We start from the raw sequence: 24,994 nt of genomic DNA, 5'->3' as shown, positions 1-24,994 counted from the left end.
AAGTAAAAATCTTAATAAAAAATAAAATTTAAAACAATTTTTTAAAAACCTGCATATAAGAAACTTAGATAAAAACAGTAATTCTGTATAAGGAAAAAAATCCAGGGACTAAAGAGCGGTATCTGACAGCACTGTAGTTAGTAAACAGTTGAAATGAGAGGACTGGGCATAGCAAAGAGGATTCAGCCACTAATTAAATCAGGCTGGCTTGTAGGAAAGCCATTCATGATACAATACCCAAACTCACCCTGGTCGCCGCTTAATAGCCCTGTGGACAATGGCTCCTCCAACTTGAATCCCAGGCCCAGGGTTTCCTGAGGCAATGGCTGGACCCAGTGATGGTACATCTGATGTCATTTCTATCAAAGAAAATTAGAAATATACATGTAAGAAAGACAGTCCTTTCTCTTGATAATGATAATGATAATCATCATCACCGAGTTTGCTAGAAGACTCAAGGTATAGACGAAGTCCCAGCGGCTTGCTAGAAAACCCAAATGCTCATATCCAGATTGCTCTTCTTGAATTCTTACACTGGTGAAAGCATACATTCCCTGTACTTCAGTTTCCCCTGCTTCACAGAGTTTGGAAGAGAGAGTACTATATTCTATCTGCAGCCTTCACTTTTTTTAAGATTTTATTTATTTATTTGACAGAGAGAGATCACAAGTAGGTAGAGAGGCAGGCAGAGAGAGAGAGGAGGAAACAGGCCCCCCACCAAGCAAAGAGCCCGATGCAGGACTTGATCCCAGAACCCTGAGATCATGACCTGAGCTGAAGGCAGAGGCTTAACCCACTGAGCCACCCAGGCGCCCCTGCAGCCTTCACTTTTAAAAGCTTGTGATAGTGACATAATGCTGATCTAAAACACACACACACAATCAGTTTTATACATTTTACTCATGCAATATAGAACCCAAAATAAATGGAATTCTAACTCCACCTAGCAATAACAAAGCAATATTCTCCTTTCCTCTCCCAAAGTGGCATCAGTGAAAGCCAGCTAAAACAGGTTTAAATAAGATCCAGGCATCTGGGATGCTTGGATGGCTCAGCTAGTTAAGCATCTGCCTTCAGCTCAGCTCGTGATCCTAGGGTCCTTGCTCAGCGGGGAGCCTGCCTCTCCCTCTTGTCTGCAGCCTCACCTGCCTGTGTACACACCTGCTCTCACTCCCACTCTCTCACAAATAAATAAAATCATTTAAAAAAAAAAGATCCAATATCACACAGTACAAAAATACTCAAATACAAAAATATTCAAACTTTAATTTTAAGAAAGAAAACCACTCATCATACCAAGAACCAAGAAGATCTCAAACTGGATGAAAAATAACAATGATATGACACAGATGTTAGAATTATCTAACAAAGACTTTAAAAGAAGTCATGATAAAAATGCTTCAATAATTATTAATACAGTTGAAAGCCTCAACAAAGAAATAGGGTAAAAAGAAGAATCACACAGAAATTTTAGAAGTGAAAAATAACTGAAATAAAAAGTTAAGGAGATTGATTCAATAGCAGAATGGAGAGAACAAAGAGAAGAACCAGTGAAATGGAAGGCAGAACACTAGAAATTACACATTAGAATACTAGGAAAGAAGAGAAAGAGGGAAAGCTAAAAAATGATGTCTGAAAATTTCTCAAATTTGGCAAGAGATGTAACCTACAGATTCAAGAATTTGAGTAAACCCCAAAAGCATAACCTAAAGAATTGCATTCCAACACAGATCACAAATGTCTAAAAAACTAAAGATAAGTTTTGGAAGTAGCTAGAGAAAAATGACACCTTACCTACAAAAGAAAAATGTTTCAAACAGCAGATGTTTTATCTGAAACCATGGAGGCAAAAAGAATGTGGCACGATAGCTTTTAAGTTTTGGGGAAAAAAATACTGTCAACCCAGAATCCTGCAACCAGTGAAAAGATCACTTAGGAGTGAAGGGGAAATCAACACACTCTGATGACCTAAAACTATGGAGAACTTGCAACCAGCAAACCTATCCTTAAAAAATGGCTAAACAAAATTCTCTAAACAGGGAAGAAATTATAAAACAAGGAATTTTGGAACACATCAATACATATCAAGAAATAAAAACACAGTATGCAAAAATATGGGTAAAATCATAGGCTTTCCTTTTTTTTGGAATTTTCTAAATTACATTTGCTGGCAGAAGCAAAAAATACAACACTGTCTGACATGTTTCTGAATGTATACAGAGGAGACATTTATGACAATTAAATTACGAATGGGGATTATAAAGGGAGGTAAGATGTTAACACTTAAAGTGGTAAAATGACACCACCCATACTATGTGATATTATGATATATAATGCAATGTCCACTCCAGCAATTACCTGGAAAGCTATACAAGGGGAGCAATTACCTGGAAAACTATACAAGGAGGTACACCAGCAAACATTACAAATAAATCAAAATGCAATTCTTTTTAAGATTTTACTTTTATTTATTTTAATTTTTTAAGGTTTACATAAATATTTTGGTGATCCCTACACCCAACGTGGGGCTCAAACCCACAACCCCAATATGAAGAGTCACATACTCTTCCAGCTGAGCCAGCCAAGCACTCCTCAAAATGGAATTCTAAAAAATGTTCAAGGGGCCCCTGGGTGGCTCAATAGGTTGAGCCTCTGCCTTGGGCTGAGGTCATGATCTCAGGGTTCTGGGACTGAGCCCCGCAATCAGCTCTCTGCTTATCAGGGAGTCTGCTTCCCCCTCTCTCTTTGCCTGTCTCTCTGCCTACTTGTGATCTCTCTCTCTGTCAAATAAATAAATAAATAAATAAAATCTTTTTAAAAAGTTCAAATAACCTACAGGAAGGCAGAGAAAAATATAGAGAAGCAAAAACCAAAACAAACAAATGAAAAAGAAAACAGCAGACTTACGCCCTAACATAAAAAAAATTTATTAAATGTAAATGGTCTAAATATACCAATTAATATAAAGAGATTAGCAGAACAAACAAAACAATATGGCCCAGTCTACAAGTTGCTTCATATGTAACAGTAGAGACAGGTTGAAAGTTAAAGGATGAAAAGACATACATCATATAAACACTTACCAAACAAAAGCATTATTATTATTATATTAATAATAATCAGATAAATTCCAAAGCAAATAAAATGACCAGAAACAAAGCGCATTATATAATGTGCAAGCCACCAAGAAGACACTTGGCAGCTATGCACTAAACAAGAGAGCAGCAAAATCTGTTAAACAAAAACCGATAAAACAGAAACAAGAAAATGATTGTAGCTGAAGACTTTGACATTCCTCATTCAACTAACAGAACAATTAGAAAATCGGCAAAGACAAAAGATCTCAATGACACCCTCAACCAACTAATTAAGATTTACTGACTCTACCCCATAATAGCAGGTATACCTTCTTTTCAGGTGTCCCCAGAATATAAACCAAGATAGATATATCCTGGACCATCAAGCCTAAACAAATTTACAAGAATGAAATCAAAGCTTATATTCTCCAACTAAAAGGGAATAAAACTAGAACTCAGTAACAAGTAACAGAAAAATCACCAACACTTGGACACTAAACGACACATTTCTAAGTAATCAATGAGTCAAAACAGAAGTCTCAAATGAAATTAAGAAAAAACAGAACTAAAATGCAAATTAAAATGCAAGATAGTTAAAATTTGTGAAATGCAGCAAAAACTGTACTCAGAGAAAATTTTATAGCACTAAAATGCTAACACTGGAATAAAGGAAAAGTCAAGTCAATCATCTATGGCTGTTTCAAGCACCTAGAAAAAGAACAAAATAAACCCAAAGCAAACAAAATGAAGGAATAGACAACATAAATCAATGAATTTGAAAACAGAAAAATACTTTAAAAAAATAAAATCAAAAGCTAGTTCTTTAAATAGATCCCCAAAATGGCAAGACAAGGAAAAACATAAACAAAAACAAACACACAAAAAACTACCAATATCAGAAATGAAAAGAGAAAAAATAAAACAAAAAACGAAAAGACAGATATCACTACAGACCTCAAAGAAATGAGAGAGAAGTAGTAATACTAGGAATGACTTACAAACATAAATTTGACAACTGAGACAAAATAGGCCAGTTCTTTGAAAAAACACAGACCCAATAAAAATCAGATGATGTAAATAGCCCCATAAATATTAGGAAATTGAATCCATATATTTTTTTAAGATTTTATTTATTTTCTTGACAGAGATAGCAAGAGAGGGAACACAAACAGGGGAAGTGGGAGAGGGAGAAGCAGGCTTCCCACCAAGAAGGGAGCCCAATGTGGGGCTTGATCCCAGAACACTGGGATCATGACCTGAGCCTAAGGCAGACGCTTAACAACAGAGCCACCCAGGTGCTGCTGAATCCATAATTTTAAAACTCTCAAAAAAGATATCTCCAGGTCCAGAAGGAGAATTCTACCAAACATTAAAAAAATTATTATCAGTTCCACACAATCTCCTCCAGAAACTGGTTGAGAAAGAAGATACCAATTTTTACGAGGCCAGAATTACCCTGGTACCAAAACAGACAAAATCACTACAAAAACAAAGCAAACGGACAAAAAAAACTAGAGATCAATATTCGTCATGAAAACAGATAAAAATTCTTAATATTAGCAAATAAAATTGAGCAATATGCAAAAGAATTATATAACATGACCAAATAAAGCCAACTGGTTCAATATCTAATAATCAACATAATCCACCATATTAATAAGTTAAAGAAGAAAAATAACATGATCATATCAACTTAAGCAAGAAAGCATTTGATAAAAACCAACAACCATTCCTAACTTAAAAAAAAAAGATCAGAAAAATAAAAATAGAGGGAAATGTCTTCAACCTGAAAAAAGAATCTACCCCTCCAAAAACCCCAAAACCACAAACAACAACAACAAAAAAAAAGAGAGAGAGAGAGAGAGAAAGAAAGAAAAAAGAGAAAAAAAGGCCTCAAGTTAATACTTAATTGTGAAAGACAATCCTTTTATGATTGGGAAGAAAGCAAGAATGTTCCCTCTTATCACTTATTCAAACATATTGTGGGAAATCCTAGCCAGTGCAAAAAATGCAAGAAAAGGAAACAAAAGGCATAAAGATCAAAAAGGAAGAAATAAAACTATCCCCATTCACAGATGGCATAACTATCTTTGTAGATAATTCTAAGTAATCTAACAAAGCAACTCACCAGCAAGTAAGTGATTCCAGTAAAACTGATACAAGATTAAACTGCTTCTATATATATTAGCAACTAGTAGACACCAAAATTTAAAATACCAATCTACCTACAGGGATGCCTGGGTGGCTCAGCCAGATTAAGCCGCCAACTCTTAGTTTTGACTTCAGTTCACCATCTCAGGGTCCTCGGATCAAGCTCTGCATTAGGCCTCGCACTCACTAGGGAATCTATCTGAGGATTCTCTTTCTCCTCCTTCCCCTGCTCCTGCTCACACTTTCTCTAAAATAAATAAATAAATCATGGGGTGCCTGGGTGGCTCAGTTGGTTAGGCATCTACCATCTGCTCAGGTCATGATCCCTGGTTGCTGGGACTGAGCCTCCTATCAGCCTCTGCTCTGCAGGGAGTCTGCTTTTCCTTCTGCCCCTCCCCAATTCGTGCTCTCCCTTGCTCTCTCTCTCAAATGAATAAAATCTTTAAGGAAATATAAATAAAATAAACCTTTTAGGGTGCCCTGGGTGGCTCAGTTGTTAAATGTCTGCCTTCACTTGGGTCATGATCCCAGGATTCTGGGAATGAGCCCCACATCATCGTGCTCCCTACTCAGTGGGAAGCCTGCTTCTCCCTCTCCCACTCCCCCTGCTTGTATTCCATCTCTCACTGTCTCTCTGTCAAATAAATAAATAAAATATTTTTAAAAAAATAAAAAAGCTATTTGTAATCACTTAAAAAAAGAAAAAAATACAACAAACATCACAGGACTTGTATGCTGAAAACACAACACTGATAAAAGAAATCACAGATCTAATAGATACACCATGCTCATGAATTCGAACTCAACATAAAGATGTCAATTTTCTTCAAATTGATACACAGGCTTAATGTGATTCTTATCAAAATTCTACCAAGATGTTTTTATAAACAAGATAATTCTAAAAATTTTTAAGGAAAGGTAAAGAAACTAATAGCTAAAAACAATTTTGATGAAGAAGAGTGGCAGGAATCAGTCTACCCAATTTCAAGGCTTTATGGTAATCAAAAAGATTTATGGTAATCAAAAGTATGGAGTCTTGGCAGACGGACAGACACAGAGCAATGGAACCCAGAAACAGACCGATACAAATATGCCCAAATGATTTCTGACAAAAGTGCAAAAACAATTCAACAGAGGAAAGATCATCTTTTCAACAAATGGTGCTAGAGCAACAGGACAACTGTAGATGAAAAAACTGAACCTCAACCTAAGTTCTACCCTTTATATAAAAATTCATCAGAATGGATCACTATGTCAATGTAAAAACTATGTAACATTGTGGGGCGGGGAGGAGAAAATCTTCAGGATCTAGGCCTAGGCAGAGTACTTAGATTTGGCACCAAAAGAATGATCCATTAACAGTAAAACTGATAAACTGGATTTCATTAAAATTAAAAACTTTTAGTCTGTGAGTGACTGCAAGAAGATGAAAAGACAAGTAACGGAGTGGCAGAAAACACTGAAGGAAAGGACTTATATCCAGAATATAAAAAAGAAACTCAAAACTCAACATTAAAAAAGCAGTCTCGGGTGCGTGGGTGGCTCAGTCATTAAGTGTCTGCCTTTGGCTCAGGTCATGATCCCAGGGTCCTGGGATCCATCCCTGCGTCCGGCTCCCTGCTCATGGGGAGGCCTGCTTCTCCCTCTCCCACTCCCCCTGATTGTGTTCCCTCTCTCACAGTGTCTGTCTGTCAAAAAAAAAAAAAAAAAAAAAAAAAGTAGTCGGACTAAAACAGGGGCAAGACATGAAGAGACAGTTCACCAAAGATACAAAAATGGTAAATAAGCATATGAAAACATGGTCAACATCATTAGCCATGAGTGAAATGCAACTTCAAGCTACATTGAGATGTACTACATACCTATCAGAATAGCTAACATTTAATTAATTAATTAATTAAAATAACAAATGCTGGGAAGGATGCAGAAAAAGTAGATCACTTAATACATTGCTGGTAGATGTAATACAGCAAAGACACTTCAAAAAACAGTTTGGAAGTTTTTTTAAAAACTCGGGGCACTTGGGCACCTGACTCTGGCTCAGGTCAAGATCTTGGACTTCTGGGATCAAGACCTGCATCATGCTCTGAGCTTAATGGGAGTCTGCTTCTCTCTCTGCCTCTCCACCCACCACTAAATCAGGAATGTACTTTTTATTTTTTTTTAAAGATTATTTACTTATTTGACAGAGACAGGGAGATCACGAGCAAAGAGGCAGGCAGAAGGAGAGGGGGGAAGCAGGCTCCCTGCTGAGCAGAGAGCCCAATGCGGGACTCAACCCCAGGACCCTGAGACCATGACCTGCGCCAGAGGCAGAGGCTTTAACCCACTGAGCCACCAAGGCGCTCCTTAAAATCTGAAACAAATATGTTTGTAAAGCATTTATTAATATAATTATTTTTTTCTTTTAGTTTGTTGATGGCATGAATTATAAGTTTTCTCAGCTGGAACCATCTTTGAGTTCCTGGAATAAACCCTACTCTATAACTGCACTAGACTGAATAATATAATATAAAAATACATGTCCACACAGAATGTCATATTGTGATCTTACTTGGAAATAGGGTCACCGAATATATAATTAGCTAAGACTGAAGTCATAATGGGTTAGGGTGGGTTATAAATCCAATGCCTGCTCTTTTTTTTTTTTTCTTTTTTTGAGATTTGAGAGCGATTGGGCACATGCAGATCAAGAGGAAGGGGAAAGGGAGAGGAGAGACAGTCTCAAGCCAGCTAGCACTCAGCACTGAGATCAGGATCTGAGCAGAAACCAAGAGTGGGACACTCAACCCACTGCACCAACCAGGTATCTCTGTCAGCTTTCTTTGTAAGAGGAAGGAGAGACACATTGGATACAGAGACACAGATACTAGAGTGACATGTACAAGCTAAAGAATAGGGAAACATTTTCTCTCTCAGAACCTCCACAAGGAATTAAAGCTGCCAACATCTTCATTTCTGATTCTGAGCCTCCAGAACTGTGAAAGAATACATTTCTGTTGTTTTAAATCACCCAGTTTGTTAATTTGTCACAGCAGGCCTGGGAAACTAATATAATAATGATATATGATTCCTTTAATATATTTTGGATATTAATCACTAATATTAGCTCCTTTCAAATGGAAGAACTTAGAGTAGCACAGTTAGGGAGTATTCTTATTGCACTGAAATCAAGTACCTTCTATTAAAATCACAATTGCATGGCCTTGCCTGAGGAAAGCACCCACATCCCAGAGACTGAATGGAAAGCCAGGGATTTGGGTGAATGCACTAACCTCTGCCTCTAGAGTTCTTCCAGCCTGCTCCTACCTCCAGGTCCTGGGTCCGAGCCGTGGCCTCCAGCCCAGCCATCCCTGATGCAGACCGGCTGCCCCCACAGCCCATTTCTCCTGCATAATAGGGTTTTGTGCAATTAGGGAATTTTTCCATAACCTGATCCTTGTATTAATAGAGCCTTCAGGAGATTTCTGTTAGAAACTAAGGACCTCCCTTCAGCTCTGAACAGCTTTTTCATCAATTCCAACCCAAATATCTATGTACCTTTCTAATTCACTCAGATTTGTGGGTGGCTTCTCTCCTTTTCCTATTCTACATTCTCTAATTCTTTGTTCACTTTACATCTCAGAAATGGAAAAATGTACATCAGTCAAATAAAAGAAATAACAAAAAAAATTTTCACAGAAATTACAGAAAAGCAGTAAATATAACATATTTCAGTTAGTCAACATAATATCCCAGATTTACGAAAAAGCTACCTCTAAATGTAACTTCCTTTCCTGAAATAGGAGAAATCATACAAAATTAAGTCACTGAAAACACAACGAAGGAAAACAGGAATGATAAAGAAAGCATTAAAAGTTGGACGGGAGGCCTGGGTAGCTCAGTGGTTAAGCATCTAGCTGACTCTTGATTTTGGCTCAGGTCATGATCTCAGGGTCGTGAGTCAGAACAAGCCCTGCACTGGGCTCAGTGCTCAGCGCTGAGTCTGCTTAAGATTCTTGTCTCCCTCTGCCCTTCCCCTGACTCACACTTATCCTCTCCCTCTCAAATAAATAAATTAATAAAAATCTTTTTTTTTTTAATTTTGGGTAATAAAATGTTCAAAAAGAAACCTTGAGATGAATTACTCATTATATTCTTAATGTCTAAAATATGAACTTTGGATGTGTTTTTTAATTTTTTTAAGATTTTATTTATTTGAGAGAACTCTACAACAAAAAACATAACCTGATTTTAAAATGTCCAAATGACTTGAATAGACATTTCTTCAAAGATACACAAATAGCCAATTAGCATATGAAAAGATGTTCAACCACCACAAATCACTGAAGAAATGCAAATCAAAACTAAGAGATATTACCTTACACCCACTATGACAGCAACCATCAAAAATTTTTAAAAATTAATTTAAAAAATTTTTAAATAATGAAAAATAAATGAGTGCCTGGCTGGCTCAGTTGGTAGAACATATGACTCTTGATCTTGAAGTTGTGAGTTCTGGCCCTATGCTGGCCATAGAGCACACTTAAAACTTTAATAAATTAAAAAATAACAAGTATTGGGGTAACTGGATGTTTCAGTTGGTTAAGCAGCTGTTTGCCTTTGGTTAAGGTTATGATCCTGGGGTCCTGGAATGGAACCCTGCAGGGAGCCTGCATCTCCCTCTCCCCACCCACCCCCGCAGGTGCTATCTCTCTCAAATAAACAATCTTAAAAAAAAAAAAAAAAGTATCGTGAGAATGTGGGGAAAATGGAACGCTTGTACTCTGTTGGTGGGAAAATGAATTGGCAGAGCCACTATGGAAAACAGTATAGAGAGTCCTAAAAAAATTAGAAACAGAACTATTTTATGATCTAGCAATTCTAATTCTGGATATATACTCAAAAGAATTGAAAGCAGAGTCTCAAAGAGATACTTAGACAACATCCACAGCAGAATTATTCACAATAACCAAGAGGTAGAAGCAAAGCCAAGTGTCCACTGACAGATAAATGGATAAAAAATTGGGGAATATACATCCAGTGGAATACCCTTTGGCCTTTTAAAAAAGGGAATTCTGCAGTAACATACAATACAGATGAACCTCAAAGGTACTAGCTAAGCAAAATAAGCTAGTCACAAAAGGAGAAATACTATATGACTCTACTTAAATGAGGTACCTAGAAAAGTCAAATTGATTGAGACAGAGTATAGAATGGTTGTATCCAGGCACTGGGGGATTTGGAGAATGGGGAGTTATTATTTACTGAGTACAGAGTTTCAGTTTTGCAAGATGAAAAGTTTTGGAGATGGGTGGTGATGATGGCTGCACAACACTGTGAATATACTAAGGCCACTGAACTGTACACTTAAAAATGTTAAAATGGCAAATTTTATGTATTGTGCATTTTGCCACAATGGAAAAAAATGTATCAGAAAAAATTTGAGGTGAATCTATATCATGGAAATGGAAAGTTATCTATCATATATAATTATGGAACAAGCTACAGAAAAAAAATATAAAATACATTTCTTTTTCAAAGCTTGTATGTGGGATGCCTGGGTGGCTCAAGCAGCTGAGCATCTGCCTTCAACTCAGGTCATGATCCCAGGGTTCTGGGACTGAGTCTCACATAGGGCTCCCTGCTCAGTGAAGAGCCTGCTTCTCTTTCTGCCTGCCATTCTCCCTGCTTGTGCTCTCTTTCTGACAAATAAATAAATAAGATTTTTTAAAAAATAAATAAAGTTTATATGCATAACCCAAGTCTGGAAGAATTCATTTAGTATTAATTGCATGCCTACTATATGCTGGCACTACCAGATCCTAGAGATAAAGCAATAAATAGAAAAGACAAAGATCCTAACCTTTACAAACTTTACATGCCAGTGGGAGAGAGAGACCAACAAGAAAAATAACTTAAATATAAACTGGAATGACAATATGAAAGTGACATTTTATAGGTAAAAAATGGATATCAAATTTCAAATGATTCAACCTAATAATACGTTATATAGTAATAAATGTGGAGGGAAAAAAAACTACAAGAAGTCAAATTACAAGTATATAATGGTTAGGGGCGGCTGGGTGGCTCAGTAGGTTAAGTGTCCGACTCTTGTTTTCAGCTCAGATCATGATCTCAGGGTTCTGAGATGGAGCCCTGCATCAGGTCCATGCTCAGCTCTGAGTCTCCTTGAGATTCTCTCTCCCGCTCCTTAGGGGGAAAAAAAGTATATAAAAGTTGAAGGACAGGAGGATAGCAATTTTAGATAGTGAGGAAAGACATCACTGAAAAGGTAAAAGGAGATAGGAATAGGAGACAAGAGATAAGAAAAGGAGATAAGGCAATAAGCCATGCAGGTATCTGGGGGAAATGCATTCTAGGCACAGTGCAAAGATCCAGAGGTGAGAACATGCCTGTTAAGTTCTAGAAATAGTGTGGATGACATCATGGCTAGAATGGAGTGAGCAAATGTAACACAATAAACTGACAGTAGTTATCTCTCAGATGGCATATAGAGACTTCTACATTTGATTTTCTATATATCCTTATTATTTTGTCTTTTACATTAAGCATGTATCACCTTTATACTGGGAAATGCAAGATCCAAATTTTTAAAAAAGAAAATGTGGGGGGGGGGTACATTGAAAATTTGAGAGAACAAAGCTTAAGCTTTAAAATTAGATAAAACAGGATTCCAATCCTGGTGTTGCCACTTACCATCTATTTGACTTAAATAGATGAGTTTATCTGTAAAATGACTTAAACTTAAAATGACTTAAACTCTGAGTTTATCTGTAAAATGTAGGTAATAATTGTACCAACATTTTTGGAAGATTATATTAGATATTGCATGTGAAAAGTACTTACCATAGCACCTGAAATACTGTAAGTACTCCTTAAATAGTAGCTTTACAAAAATATATCACAAACCAAAATGTTAATTGGTTTTACTATTAATTTTTTTCATGAAAAAGCAATATATTAAAATATGGATATACAGAAAAACAAATATAAAAGTCTCTAAAAATATTCAACAATCTTACAGAAGCAAACAATCAAAAGTAAAATCCTCTACACACAAACTTCAATCTCACCTTCCCCCTAGGGTAACTGCTATTAACATTTTGATATAACCTTTCCATATCTTTTTCTATACACCATATATCAAAGGTTTTCTGGTAATTTTTACATAAGAAAGGTTTTTTGGTAATTTTTACAGAAGAAAGGCAATTTTTACATAAGAAAGTGATCATGTTATATTTATTCTGAATGTTTTGTTTTTTCCATATAACAATAAATTTGGAAGGTATGTTATGTCAAATAGAGTTAGTTCAACCTTTTTAATTGTTATATAGTACTCCATAGTACAAATGTATATATTTATGATATTCAAACAATCAGTATCATAAATAATGTTTCAAAGAACAACACTGTGTATTTTTCTGCATGGTACCAGTATTTCTATAGTAATACATTTCTGAAAATGATAAGGGAACATATTTATTTTTTTTTAAGATTTTATTTATTTATTTGACAGAGAGAAATCACAAGTACACTGAGAGGCAGGCAGAGAGAGAGAGAAGGAAGCAGGCTCCCTGCCGAGCAGAGAGCCCGATGCGGGACTCCATCCCAGGATCCTGAGATCATGACCTGAGCCGAAGGCAGTGGCTTAACCCACTGAGCCACCCAGGCGCCCAAGGGAACATATTTAAAACTTTGCCCATTATACTCTAAGAAAGCTATGCCAATTAAGAGGCTCATCAACCATATCAAATTATCCATATGTCCACCAGCACTGAGAAGTAGCAATCCTTCAAATTTTTGCCAATTTTCTAGGTATAAAATTATCATTAATGTTCATTTATCTGTTATTAGTAAGACTGAATATATTTTTATTATTGTTAATACTTTTTCTATTTTGTCCTATAAAATTTAAATACTGATTACATGTAACTTCCCTAAAAAAAGCAAAGTCTACAATTAAAAAAGAAGTTCACGCTTTTAGTAATAGGTTTATATAGAATCTATGAATTAGAGGAATTAAGAGAAAGAAAAGTTGATTCTGAGATGGTTTAAATTAAGATGTGGTATAGTCCATAGCACAGAGAAGGTGCTCAATAAGAAGGAAATAGTAAAGAAAACACAGCCACCAGCCAGAAAAGTTTCAAATTAAGCTGAGCCTCAAAAAAAGTAAAGGAGTGGAAAAAGGCATTCCACACAAAGGACATAAGCAAATCCTAAAGGAAGGTATGAAAATATGCGTGAAGAGCTGTCAGGCCTATATAGAGCACAGAGCCTGTATTTGGGGGAAAAAATAAAATGTCAAGTGTGAGAAGGTCTTCGATGACAAGATGAAATCTTAGATTTGATTCAACAAGCAACCAAAAGATAAGATACATTTTAAAATCAGAATGACAAGACGAAAAGGTAAATTAAAAGATTAATATGACAGATTTAAAGTTTGAAGTAATAGAAGTAGGGAGATGAATTATACTAACCAAAAATGAGGTGATAAAGGCATAGTACAACTGCAGGATGAAAAGGTTAAAAGAACCTCTAAAATTTTAAACTATGCCACTTCTGAAGAAAAATAATGGGGTAAATGCATACCTCTACTTTTACTCCCCACCCCCTGAAATTATATAAAGGAGAAAAACAATTTTATTTAAGACATAAAGTCCATTGACACAAAAAAATGGAAGAAAAGAGCAACAAATTTTTGGAAACTGGGACCATTGCCTTGATAGATCCACAAGAACTGAATCCTAAGCCAGCAGGAGGAAAAGCAGAAAACCACCACAATTTATGTCAGAATCCCCCAAAGTCTCAGGAATTGGTAATTCTAGGTGCAGAGGAGGGGGTATGTGTGAATGAAAGCTAAAATAAAAAGAACTGGTTCAACAACTGTTTAAGCAGCAGGTAGGTTTTCAGATCCTCTCCCTAGTCCTTCTAGCAGGGAAATTGCCTCACTCCCCCATTAAAAGACTGCTTTATTCTTTGGAGAATATAAATCTTCTTTTCTATCTATGTTGCCTGGTCTAGGGAACACCAGGCAAAGCTGAAAGTGAGGCTACCATACTGAAAACAGGGAAACTAACAGCAATGAATGCAAAATGGATGCTTTCCTCTTTGTTGTACTGCTTTGCCTATATTCCATGTTTTCTCTTTCTTGGATTACTGGTGAAGCACATCTTCTACTAAGTTCTTGAAAAAGAGTGTAAGGGAGACCTTGGATATATGAAAATATCTTTCTTATATTTCACTAACCAATAGTTTGCCTACGTCTGCAATTCTAAGTTGGAAATTATTTTCCCTATGAATTCTGAAGGCATTGCTCCATTGCCTTCTACTTTCCAGTGTGACTAGTAAGAAGCATGATCAGTCTGATTCCAGATTCTTCTGAGGAGTGATCAATTTTTTTCTTTGTAGCTTACAGGATACTCCTTGTATCTGATGCTGAAATCTCATGATATTGTGCCTTGATGTGGGTTGTGTTTTCATTCTCTAGTCTGTCCGCTTCAATTTGAAAACTCATGTCTTAAACTTCTCGAACATTTTATTCAAACAAGAACAAAAAAGTTAAAAGAGATAAAAATGATTGTTACCGAGAAGAAACTGAGAGTACAGAGTGGAGGACTATCGTTTTTGTAAGAAATCATGTAAAATTAACTCTTCAAATATATGTATGTACAATTTGATTAAAATAACTTTAAATATATATGTTTAAACATATCTATCTTAAATATACACTTTTACATAATCAAAACATTTTTTATGTTTAAATATATATATGGGGTTTTTTTTTGGGGGGGGGGGTATCTGATAACCAATCAGATAAATACATGAAAGAATCCAAACACTTCCAGTTGCTTAGCCTGGGGAACTGAAAAAACTGTGATAATCATGGAAGATACAGAAAAGTTAGGAAGGGTAGAAGATTTGAAGGAAATACTGGTGAGCATATATATAAATTGTATGTTAAAGATTATTCAAATAGAGATGTGTTTTAAATAGATGAAAATAGGGGCACCTGGGTGGCTCAGTCATTAAGCTACTGCCTTCAGCTAGGGTCATGGTCCCAGGTTCCTCAGATCTAGCCCCACACCAGCCTCCCTGCTGTGGAGGTGGGAGCCTGCTTTCCCTCGCCCACTGTCCCTGCCTGTGTTCATACTGTCGCTGTCTCTCTCTCTCTGTCAAATAAATAAATAAAATCTTAAAAGAAAATAGATGAAAATATAGGAAAGAAGCTATGAGAGAAGTCAGGAATGATAATTTTAGAGAATTTTTTTTTGAGAATATTTAATACACGTAAGAAAAATAAGGGAATGGGATATAGTAGTTAGCAAACAAATACTTAAGGTAGGAAAGCAAGTAGCTGGGCAAATAGAAATGAAGGAAGCTTAATAGTTATAAGCTCTAGCCCCAGCAATGAGACTAGAAAAGAAGTATAATGGGCAAGAAAAAGAAAATGAGCAGGCAAAAGAAACAAAGAAAGAAGAGTCAGTGAAAAAAAATTAAAAATAAGCAGAGCAGCATTTCCATGAGGCTTATCTAAAAGGCACAATTGTGTGGACGCCTCAGTGGCTCAGTTGGTTGAGTGACTGCCTTAGGCTCAGGTCATGATCCTGGAGTCTGAACAGGATCGAGTCCCACACTGGGCTCCCTGCTCCGTGGGGAGTCTGCTTCTCCCCCTGACCTCTCTCCTTTCACGCACTCTCTCTCTCTCAAATAAACAAATAAAATTTAAAAAAAAAAAAAAAAAGGCACAATTATGGAGTATGGAGAACTGAGATACAAATTTCAATAAGAAGCCTAAAAAGTATTTAACCAGCTGAGAAACAAGGGCAGCCACCTGGGTAGATTGGTCAGTTAAATGTCTGCCTTCCAGCTCAGGTCATGATCCTGGGGTCCTGGGATTGAGTCCCTCACTGGGCAACCTGTTCTGCAGGCCAGGTCGGGGGTGGGTGGATCTGCTTCTCCCTCTCCCTCTGCCCCCACGCCCCCTTCTCCCCAACCCCCGCCGGCTCATTTTCTCTCTCTCCCAGATAAATAAAATCTTAAATAAATAAATAACTGAAAACAGAACACCTGGCTGGCGTTGCCAGGTGTTGGAGTTGATGGAATATGCAACTCTTGACCTTGGGATTATGAGGTCGAGCCCCACATTGGGTGTAAAGATTACTTAAAAATAAAGTCTTTAAAAAATAAAGAGCTGAAAAACAACTATGAGTAAAAAACACAGTAGGGACGCCTGGGTGGCTCAGTCAGTTAAGCTGCTGCCTTCAGTTCAGGTCATCATCCTAGGGTCCTGGGATCAAGTCCCACATTGGGTTCCTTGATCGGCAGGGAGCCTGCTTCTCTCTCCACCTCTGCCTGCCTCTCTACCTGTTCTTGTGCATGTGCGCGCGTTCTCTCTCTCTCTCTCTCTGACAAATAAATAAATAAAATCTTGAAAAAAATATATTAAAAAAAAAACCCACAGTAACTCAGAGAAAAGCTTTTAGGAACTGCAACACTCTTCCAGTTCTTTTTTCAACACCTTGCACTCACCGCTCCATCTAAGCCTTTATGCCCTCCTGAGCTGCCCAGATATGGTATTTCACCATATCCCACCCTCCTCCTCCTCAAAAGATATCTGTCATCTTTATCATACTACATTGCAGTAGGCAGTGACTCTAAGAGTGGAAAATCTTATACTTTAATGATTAAGAATATTGACTATGGGAGCAGCTGGGTGGCTCAGTCAGTTGAGCATCAGACTCTTGATTTCAGCTCAGGTTATTATCTCAGGGTCAGGAGATCCAGCCTCAGGATGAGCTCAGTGCAGAGTCTGCTTGAAATTCTCTCTCCCTCTCTCTGCCCTTCCCCCTACACATGCATGTGAGCATGTACACTCTCTCTTTAAAATAAATAAAGAAAACAGGTGCCTCAGTGCATCAGTTGGTTAAACATTCAACTCTTGATTTCAGCTCAGGTCACGATCTCAGGGTCCTGAGATGGAGCCCCAAGTCGGGCTCTGCACTGGACATGGAGCCTGCTTGGCAGTTTCTCCTTCTCCCTCTGTCCCGTCCCCATTCTCTCTCAAAAATAAAAATAAAATAAAAAATTTAAAAATGTAAAATAAAAAGTTGACTGTGTAGACAGATTGCCAACAATCAAATTGTCTCTACCCCCTACTAGCCTGGGCCACCACACTCTCTAAATCACACTCTATGTACAATTAACATGATCATAAAGCATTATTATTAACACTGAAGATTACCTTAAATGGAGCTTAGAGAGAAAAGTTAAATAATGATTACAAAAATCTTTTGCAGACATTTGTGAAAATAGAATTAGTAAGAACTATAGGAAATCTTAACCAGCAAAAAAAAAAAACCTCAAAGAATTAGGTATGTCTCTAATCCCTAAAATGGCTCTAAGGAAATGTCTGACAATGCAACAAAGAATTCTGACCTGAAAAGCATTTACCTTCTTTTTTTAAGATTTATTTATTTATTTCTGAGAGAGAGTTTGCAAGCATGCAGCTAGCAGGTGGGGGCTGGGGCAAAGGGAGAGAAAGAGAGGGACTCTCAAGCAGACTCCCACTGAGGGCAGACCCTGCTGGGAGCTTTATCCCAGGACCCTGAGATCATGATCTCAGCAAGAGTCCCAGGCTCAACCAACTGCACTACCCAGGCACGCCAAAAACATTTTCTTTCTTTTCACTGAGCACAGTGTATTTCCATCCCATGACCCTCCATTCATAGTCCACATTTCCCAAAACCCAACAGGCTATAAAAGTCCACAATGCTGTGATTGCTTCCATTTTCTATAAAGAGGCAAAAGAAAAAAAAATTAAGGGAAAAAGCACCTTTTCTAATTTAATAACCAGATAATTAAATGTTGTATCAGTAACTTGGAAGAGATGTGACAATTTTTCAACATCAAAAAGGAGATCTAAAAATTGCAGGCACAGGATGTCGAAGGATAATAAAATCAAATGCTTCATCAGCAAGGATTCTATACAAATAAACACCATTTTCTGGTTCAGATTTCAGCTGATAGGAATCAAGTAATAAAATGTGGTCAAGAAACTGTCATTCTGGTCACTGTTGTTGAAAAAAAACAAAATAAAGCAGCCCCACCCACACTGCTGGAAAAAAGCTTCCGAAACATTCACTAATCTTGTTTACCCAGGCCACCTCTTAATAAGAGAAATGCTTTGCAACTTGACTAGGGTTATGTAACTATTTTGCAATGTGTTATCAGTTTAAAATCGTGTTTATTTACTCCCCAGTATTAACACATAGGTTATTTTACTACAAGGTCCGGTTTGCCGTATTAATAGCATCTTCCCAATTTTATTCCATCATCAGCACTTCCTGCAATAAAACCTGAGCCATTAATTTTATCTTTTCCTCTAAAAAAGTTTGAAAGATTTTATAATATGTTGACATGTGACTAATTAACTTCCTTAAATAGCTCTGTTACCAGAAACAGGGTAGTAAAGACACTAAATTTCATAGGGATTCAACTGTTATAGCAAAACTTGGGTACCTTAAATTATACTCATTTCAGAGACATGGAAAAAAAATCCAATTTCAGCTTCAACATGGGAACCCCAGTGAGTCCCTTTCACTGCCGTATTTTCAAGTAATTCAGCCCCAACCTCTGGGTTCTTTTTTAAGCCTATCAAAGATAGGGATTTCTGGAAAAGGATTTTATTTCGCAAGAACGTAAACTAGGATCTCTAAAATGAACTTCCCAGGGAGAAGTAACTGTAATATAGTGGAAAGAGGACTGGGGCTAGGAATTTGGAGACCTGATCTGTTTAGACCTGCCTCAATACACTCCACTCCATTGCTTAGACATGACTGGCTAGATTTTTTAATAACCAAGCTCCCCCTTTTGAAGAGATGTTCACTGAAAAATGACATGAAACTGACTCTTCTTTCAAAAGAACCCTCAACCCTTTAATTTTTTAAAAGATTTTATTTATTTATTTATTTATTTGACAGAGAGAACGCACAAGCAGGGGGAGTGGCAGGCACAGGGAGAGGGTGAAGCAGGCTCCCCGCTGAGCAGGGAGCCCCACCAGGGCTGGAACCCAGGACCCTGGGATCACGACCTGACAAGACAGACGTTTAACCCCTTAACCGACTGAGCCACCCAGGCGCCCCCTGAACTTTTCTTAAAGAATGGGAACTGCCTCGATCTACACCCAACAAGATTTAAACCTCGGGTTCTGGATGCTAGCTGTTGGTAAGATCTGCCTTGAACACCAACCATTACATAAACTTCTGTCCTCAGCAGCTGAAGACACTATAGGAACTTAATAAAACGCCAGTTTCAAAGGATAGCGGGGGGAGGGGGGACAGTCTAGAAAAACTAAGTATATACTCAAAGATTTTTATTTACACGTTTAAACGTTTCGAAGTGCAACACTTCAGCTAAAGAGCAACATGGTGCAGTGTTTATAAATCCAAATTACTTTTAAAGTAAAACGAGCCATTCTGCCCAGTTATTCTGCAACAAGCAGCTCCAGTGGGCAGAGTTGAAAGAGGACCACATCACACATCAGAAAGCCGCCAGTGGAGTGGAGGCAGGCCAAGCCCAGCTTCGGGAGCCGCTCCAACAGAACTCACCCCAAGGAACTCCCTCCAGCCCTCTCCCTCCCTCCACCTCGGGTCTCCCCAGGTCCCTAGGGTCGGCCCCTCCCCCCAACCGTCCCTCCCCTCCCCCACAACCCTCTGGCCACCCCCGTTCGTCCTAGCGCCCTCAGCCCCAACTACTGCCCCGGAGCCCTGGGTCTCCTCAGCTGCCAACCCTCTCAGCCCCTCCTCCTTTAGAGGCGCCCTAGTCCTCAGTCTACTCACCGGGGTTAGCAGCAGTCGCCGCCATGGCCGTAGATGCCACTGCCGTCGCGCCACCCCCCCAGTGGGAGGAGCCGTCGCCACCGAACCGGGGGAGGGGGAGGGGAGAGCCACTCCCCAGATGCGGCGCCCCGCTGCCGCCGCCGCCACAGCGGAATCAAAGATGGCGGCTGTGGCAACCCCCCCCCACCGGCCCCAGCCCCTGCGGAGGATTGACCCCGCCCATAGAGTGGGTGGAGTCATTCCCCACCCACACCTCAGCCCTCCTGCTCTGAGAAACTGACCAATGAAAATGCCAAGAGGTTGGGCTGGCCACTGTGCCCGCCGGTCCATTGGAGGAGGGCGGGCAAAAAAGAAGTCCAGCTGTCTCTCTAATCCCGCCTCCTGTGCGTCAAAGGTCAGTGATCGAGTGACGTAAGTGAAAAAAATTTTACTAAAAATCTCGGGTAGGTGGCGGATTCCCCCCGCTAACAACTAACTGTGCGGACGAGTAAATCCTCTTTAGGTGCTCTAATGCTTCAACTTTACACAGTTATTTGTAATCCTTTCTAGAATTTGGTCTTCCTTTCAGGACCTTTGTCCCTGGTGAAAACTCAATAACTAATTTTTGAGTGCCTGGTATGGAATTCAGTAGTGGAAAACAATCTGGGCGCTTAAGGTGAGGGAGATACCGACAGCCAAAACAGAAGGCAATGTATGAAGCAGGTATTTTGATGAAGAGTGGGATGACTTCCTTTGGTCAATGATAGGGACATAATGATGGGTTTTTAGTAGGAAAGTGATAAGATGAGGACTGAACAGATTTTTTAATAATAGGAAGCACTAAGCATTCGAGCCAGACGCTACCCAAACTGTCTTGTGTGTTTACTCATTTAATCATCACAACACGTAATGTAGATTCTATTACTATTTCCATTTTGCAGATAAGAAAACAAAGAGATTAAGCAAGTGATAACTGGTAAGTAATGGCGTGCGATGCAAACTGAAGAACTCTGACTCTAGGAACAAGTTTTAACACTACAAGATACTGCCACCTTTACATGTATTTCTCAAATTATTTAATATAAATTTAAATCAAATTTTAACAAATTCCATTACACTATTGAGCATATTCACATTCTTATAGGTTACATATGGACTACAAAGATTACATTGATCCTTTTCTCTCATTATTTAACAGTACAATTTATCTCTACTGAGGTATTTTAACATAATTTGTATATTATTGTTTACATTGTTAAAATTATTTTGCACTTTGTTGCTATTTTGTTGTGTTGTATTTCCTGTTCATCAAAAAAGAAAAATTATCCACTCAAAAGAAGTTTGCTGGGGCACCTGGGTGGCTCAGTGAGTTAAGCCTCTGCCTTTGGCTCAAGTCATAATCTCAGGGTCCTAGGCAGAGAGCCTGCTTCCCTTCCTCTCTGGCTGCCTGCCTGTACCTACTTGTGATCTCTGTCTGTCAGATGAATAAATAAAATCTTTAAAAAAAAAAAAAAAAGGAGTAAGCTGACACATAAGGAGTAGTGATGTAACAATTTCAATTCAAAATTGTGTGGTAAAGGTAGCTAGTTATTAAACAAGACTACAGTTCAGATATAGACTGCAAGTTTTGTGCCTTTACATAAGTTCATCCAAGCAGTGATAAATAAATGAATAAATAAAAATGTAAGTAGAGGGGCGCCTGGGTGGCTCAGTGGTTTAAGCCTCTGCCTTTGGCTCAGGTCATGATCTCAGGGTCCTGGGATCGAGTCCCGCATCGGGCTCTCTGCTCAGCGGGGAGCCTGCTTCCTCCTCTCTCTCTGCCTGTCTCTCTGCCTACTTGTGATTTCTCTCTGTCAAATAAATAAATAAAATCTTTAAAAATATATATATATAAGTAGAAAATAGAACTATGACTATCTGTGGGACACCTGGATAACTTCATTGGTTAAGCAGTTAAGCGTCTTCCTTTCTGCTCAGGTCATGATTTCAGGGTCCTGGGATCAAGCCTCATGTTAGGCTCCCTGCTCAGTGGAGAGCCTGCATCTCCTTTTCTCTCTGCCTCTCCCTGGCTCATGCTGCTCTCTTTCTATCTCAGGGAAATAAATAAAATCAAAAAAAAAAAAAAAAAAGGAAGGGAAGAAGAAAAATACAACTATGGACATCTAAAAATTGGATTTTATTGGACCAGTAATCTATCTGTTCACTGCCCACTACACCTTGGCTGTTAGGAACTTTTGCCAAACAGTGACTCAAAAAGCCATCAAAGCTTACAAGTCATTTTTGAACTAAACATAATAACCTCATTGCCTTGTAAAATGTATTTTTCTAGAATGAATGTAAAATAATGTTTTCCAGTATGAAATGAATGAATTTGTGGATTAAAAAAATCAAGTAACATCCCTGGTTAAAAAAATGGCAAAACTCATTTTTGTTTCAGTGATGCCTGTATAACTAGCTACAGATGTTTTGCTTGAAGAAAGTATAACAAGCTACTGGCAAAAATCCCTGATCAAATACCACATAAAATCATGCATAGTATGCAACACAAAAAGGCAATATTAGCCCTGTACTTCTGAACAGTTGGACACCACTGAGGCACATAATATGAATCATTTCATAGCATATATGCAGTACATAAGGAAAAATGCCCAGAAACTTCTTGTTTGGCTTATCATTCAAAATTGAAGCTACACTAATTCTAAAAGATATATACACTTCTGTGTTTAATGCAGCATTATTTGCAATAGCCAAGATACAGAAGCAACTCAAATATTCAACAACAGATGAATGGATAAAGATGTGGTATACAATGGAATATTACTCACCTTTAAAAAAGAATGAAATCTTGCCATTTGCATAGGTGGATCTAGAGGGTAAAATTCTAAATGAAATAAAATAAGTCAGTCAAAGACAAATACTATATGATTTCACTCATATGTGGAATTTAAGAAACAAATGAACAATGAAAAAAAGAGACAAAAAAATCAGACTCTTAAAATATACAGAACAAACTGGTGGTTGCCAGAAGGAAGGTTGGGGTGGAAGGTAGAGAAATGAGTGAAATAGGTGAAGAGGATTAAAAGTACACTTACTGTGGTGATCACTACCACAGTGAGATACCAACTCACACCAGTCGGAAGGGCTAAAATTAATATGTCAGGAAATTACAGATGTTGACGAGGATGCAGAAAAAGGGGAACCCTCTTAAACTGTTGGTGGGAATACAAGATGGTGCAGCCACTCTGGAAAACAGCATGGAGGTTCCTCAAAAAGTTGAAAATAGAGTTACCCTATGACCTAGCAATTGCACTACTTGGGTATTTACCCCAAACATACAAATGTAATCCAAAGGGGCACCTACACCCCAATGTTTATAGTAACAAAGTCCACAATAGCCAAACTATGGAAAGAGCCCAGATGTCCATCAACAGATAAATGGATAAAGAAGATATGGGGTATGCATGTGTGTGTGCGCACACGTGCACGCATATGAGTATTATGCAGCCACCAAGAAAAATGATAATCTTGCATTTACAATGACGTGCATGGAACTAGAGGGTATTATGCTAAGCGAAATAAGTCAATCAGAGAAAGACAATTATCTTATGATCTCACCAATACGTGGAATTTGAGAAACAAGGCGGAGGATCATAGGGGAAGAGAGGAAAAAATGAAACAAGAAGAAACCAGAGAGGGAGACAAACCATAAGAGACTCTTAATCTCAGGAAATAAACTGAGGGTTGCTGCAGTGGAGGGCGATGGGGGGGTTGAAGGGATGGGGTGGCTGGGTGATGGACATTGGGGAGGATATGTTGTTATGGTGAGTGCTGTGTATTTTGTAAGACTGATGAATCACAGACCTATACCCCTGAAACAAATAATACATTATATGTTAATAAAAATAAAGTTGAAAAATGACTAAAATATTCTATTAATATGTATATACTTTTTAAAAGGACTGCTTTAGAGGAACTCACTATATAAGATATGCAAAAATTGGGAAATTTTAACTCAACTTGTTTTAACAAAAAATGCAGTTGTGACCGATTCAGAATTGTGATTCATTTTTCCTTTCTTCTGATTGTCTATGCTACTTAAGTATTTATTCTTATACTCTTTTTTGCTAGAAAATGGTGTACAATAAAATGATGTGCCAAACCTTTAAAAAAAGAATTGTTGAATTACTATCTTATATACCTGAAATATAGTGGAATTCAAAAATAAATAAAAATTTGTTTAAAAATAAAGTAAAAATCTATTGCTATAGTATGATATATGCCATAATAAAGATAAGAAAAAAAACTTTTGGAAGGATACACAGAAAGCCATTACCTACACTTAGTTCTGAGGCAACAAATTGCAGTCTAAATGGGAAAAACACTTACTTTCCACTAAGATTTTTTGGATATTTCAAAAGGTAAAAATTATATGTAGGTTGGGAGAATGCTAAGAGAAATAAAAATATTGGCACAGTAAAAAAAAAAAAATTGAAGTTGCAGAACAGGACATTTTCATTCAGAAAAAAATTCATTTAAAAAATAATTATTTTGAGGGGCGCCTGGGTGGCTCAGTGGGTTAAAGCCTCTGCCTTCAGCTCAGGTCATGATCCCAGAGTCCTGGGATCGAGTCCCACATTGGGCTCTCTGCTCTGCGGGGAACCTGCTTCCTCCTCTCTCTCTGCCTGCCTCTCTGCCTATCTCTGTCAAATAAATAAATAAAATATTTAAAAAATAAAAACATAATAATAATAAATAACTCTTTTGGGGAGGTGCCTGTGTGGCTCAGTGGGTTAAGCCTCTGCCTTTGGCTCAGGTCATGATCTCTGGGATCAAGCCCCACATCAGGCTGTCTGCTCAGCAGGGAGCCAGCCTCTCCCCTCTCTCAGCCTGCCACTCTGCCTATTTGTGGTCTCTCTCTGTCAAATAAATAAATAAAATCTTTAAAAA

The 24,994-nt window shown here is 38.0% G+C and overlaps 1 protein-coding gene and 1 long non-coding RNA gene across 10 annotated transcripts in view; one reads left to right on the top strand and one right to left on the bottom strand.

Moving 5' to 3' along the window:
* ARNT (aryl hydrocarbon receptor nuclear translocator) overlaps window positions 1-20,430 on the bottom strand; it is a 70,366-nt gene extending 49,936 nt beyond the window's left edge. For 4 of the 9 annotated variants that reach the window (XM_082685937.1, XM_082685936.1, XM_082685939.1 and 1 more), the window contains exons 1-3: window positions 20,069-20,264; window positions 8,504-8,617; window positions 248-359 (exon numbers count right to left, since the gene is read on the bottom strand). In XM_082685937.1, coding sequence (XP_082542063.1) covers window positions 248-359; window positions 8,504-8,617; window positions 20,069-20,093 — 251 coding nt within the window. In that variant the 5' untranslated portion in view covers window positions 20,094-20,264. Of the gene's footprint in view, window positions 1-247; window positions 360-8,503; window positions 8,618-20,068 lie in introns of all 9 variants that reach the window. The other 5 variants (XM_082685942.1, XM_082685944.1, XM_082685938.1 and 2 more) reach the window with 4 other exon arrangements.
* A 76-nt stretch (window positions 20,431-20,506) lies between these two features.
* LOC309842120 lies at window positions 20,507-24,248 on the top strand. Its single transcript, XR_014299502.1, has 3 exons — window positions 20,507-20,723; window positions 20,989-21,023; window positions 22,780-24,248. It is a non-coding gene; the product is annotated as an uncharacterized lncRNA (long non-coding RNA).
* Window positions 24,249-24,994: the final 746 nt, after the last annotated feature.

The sequence above is a fragment of the Mustela nivalis genome, assembly GCF_964662115.1.
Source record: "Mustela nivalis genome assembly, chromosome: 10".
NCBI lineage: Eukaryota > Metazoa > Chordata > Mammalia > Carnivora > Mustelidae > Mustela > Mustela nivalis.
Note: the sequence above shows the minus strand (reverse complement) of the source record. Positions and strands in the feature narration are given on the sequence as shown.